This window comes from Austrofundulus limnaeus, unplaced genomic scaffold, assembly GCF_001266775.1.
Source record: "Austrofundulus limnaeus strain Quisiro unplaced genomic scaffold, Austrofundulus_limnaeus-1.0 Scaffold390, whole genome shotgun sequence".
In the NCBI taxonomy this organism is placed as follows: Eukaryota; Metazoa; Chordata; class Actinopteri; order Cyprinodontiformes; family Rivulidae; genus Austrofundulus; species Austrofundulus limnaeus.
This window is the reverse complement of record NW_013952792.1, coordinates 1-1,859: the sequence shown is the minus strand read 5'-3', so window position 1 is coordinate 1,859 and position 1,859 is coordinate 1. Positions and strand designations below refer to the sequence as shown.

General features: G+C 39.2%; 1 protein-coding gene across 1 annotated transcript; it reads right to left on the bottom strand.

Moving 5' to 3' along the window:
- Positions 1-771: 771 nt before the first annotated feature.
- On the bottom strand, positions 772-1,154 carry LOC106528569 (probable UDP-sugar transporter protein SLC35A5; the record flags this gene model as incomplete). Its single annotated transcript, XM_014023774.1, is given in 1 exon segment — positions 772-1,154. A coding segment is annotated over 1 exon segment (63 nt), but the record flags the coding sequence as incomplete, so codon positions are not given.
- Positions 1,155-1,859: the final 705 nt, after the last annotated feature.

Genomic DNA, 1,859 nt, shown 5'->3' with positions numbered 1-1,859 from the left:
AACTCAACCTCAATGCAAACCATCCGCTAAAATAATGACGTGTTTTGGTAAAACATACCTGCATTTCACATAATGAGCATGAAGGTAAGTCAGTCTGGCACAAAAAGAAGCGCTCCTTCTGCAAGGAGGAGCCATATTGTTACCACATGGGAAATTCCCATCGTGCTTTCACACAAGCTAAACACTTCTGAAACTCGACAATGACAGAATGGCAGAACTATTGTGTCTTAAAACAAACATAGTTTGATAAAATACAAAAGTGTAAACCATATACATCCTTTTATAAGTATGCTAATCATACTTCTTTATCAAACTTAGCAGAGACATGTTACCTCAACAGCGATCCTCATGGCTCTGAGGATTTCCCATAATACCTTGCTGTCTATGAGTGAGTGCAGTACCAGTTTTGACCAGCAGATGGGGCCTTTTAGCAGGATTTAACCTGAACCATTTTAACTGTGTTACACATTGAACATTTAGGTGTTATGCATTGAACATTTACAGTTAACCGTGAGCATGAATACAGCAATTTAAAAGTCTGGCAGACATCCTTCCATTAATCTATAAAAACCTGAATGTTTTAAGACACAGCCCTCCTTCAGCTTCTCTTAATGGTACACCTTCTGTCTGGATCCAACACCGTATTTCCTGAACAAGGCAGCTGAATTCTAACAGTTGTGCTGAAAACACAATTGGGAAAAATGTTCCTAATGTAGGTAAACATCCTGAAATGAATGTGTTAATAATAAACKTATTTGAATTCATTGCAAATACTTTTTCATTACATTTCAGTTTTATTAAAAAGAATAAACCATATTTAAAACAGTCTATAGTTTGATAAAAGCCCTGTAAGTTTAGCTTACAGGTGGGCACTCCTCAGTTAACAGCTTAGAGGAATACATACACCCAACAAAAACTGATGACTCAGCATGACAAAGTACAACAGCAGACATGCGCTGACAGGCATGTTGTAAGATATACACTATCACCATGATCAACTTTGTTCACCAGCTGACAGGACACATAAATGCTTCAGAAATTCACCATCTTTAATTTACAGTTAATCATCTCATTGAAGGGTTAGCAGCAGTTCAGTCCTCCTCAGATTCACTGTCTGTGTTTGTCTTAGTCAGCAGTTTCAGCTCCTCACCGTCCTGCAACAACAAACAGAAAGACAGCAGCTGTAATATCAGACAACACATTTCCACATGTTCACATCTGAGCATAAACACCAAGCTGCTGTAACTTCCTGTTAGGGCTGATTCAGGGCCTTGAGAGGAAATAACTTTTATGATTTGGAGCCACAGCTGCTGACCTACAACTTGTTTTTAAAACAAAAATAAAGCAAGTGAAAGTGTGCATTTCTCACACAAAACTGTTGAGAACAGTTACCAGTAGAGAAGGGCGATATGGACTAAAAATGTATCACAACATTTTATTAGGTTTTATCACGGTGCTCCAGGTGGTCCCAGATGATCAGTTCTTCAGCTGATCCCGATTCTGAACCTCTGAGATCCAGTTTTTCCTTACAGAGTCTGACTTTTTATGTTCCCTGAGGTTGGATTGGTTTTATTTTCAAACCCATCAGATGAGTTTAAAAACCTCAGAGTGATGGGGTTCCAGCATTTGGACCATTAGGCCCAGTAGGTCCATTTGGTCCAGTAGGTCCATTAGGTCCAGTAGTTCCATTTGGTCCAGTAGGTCCATTTTGTCCAGTCTATTTTGTCTATTTGGCCCAGTAGGTCTATTTGGTCCAGTAGGTCTTTTTGCTCCAGGAAATTTTGTCTATTTGGCCCAGTAGGTCTATTTGGTCCAGTAGTTCTATTTGGTCCAGTAGGTCTATTTTGTCCAGTCTATTT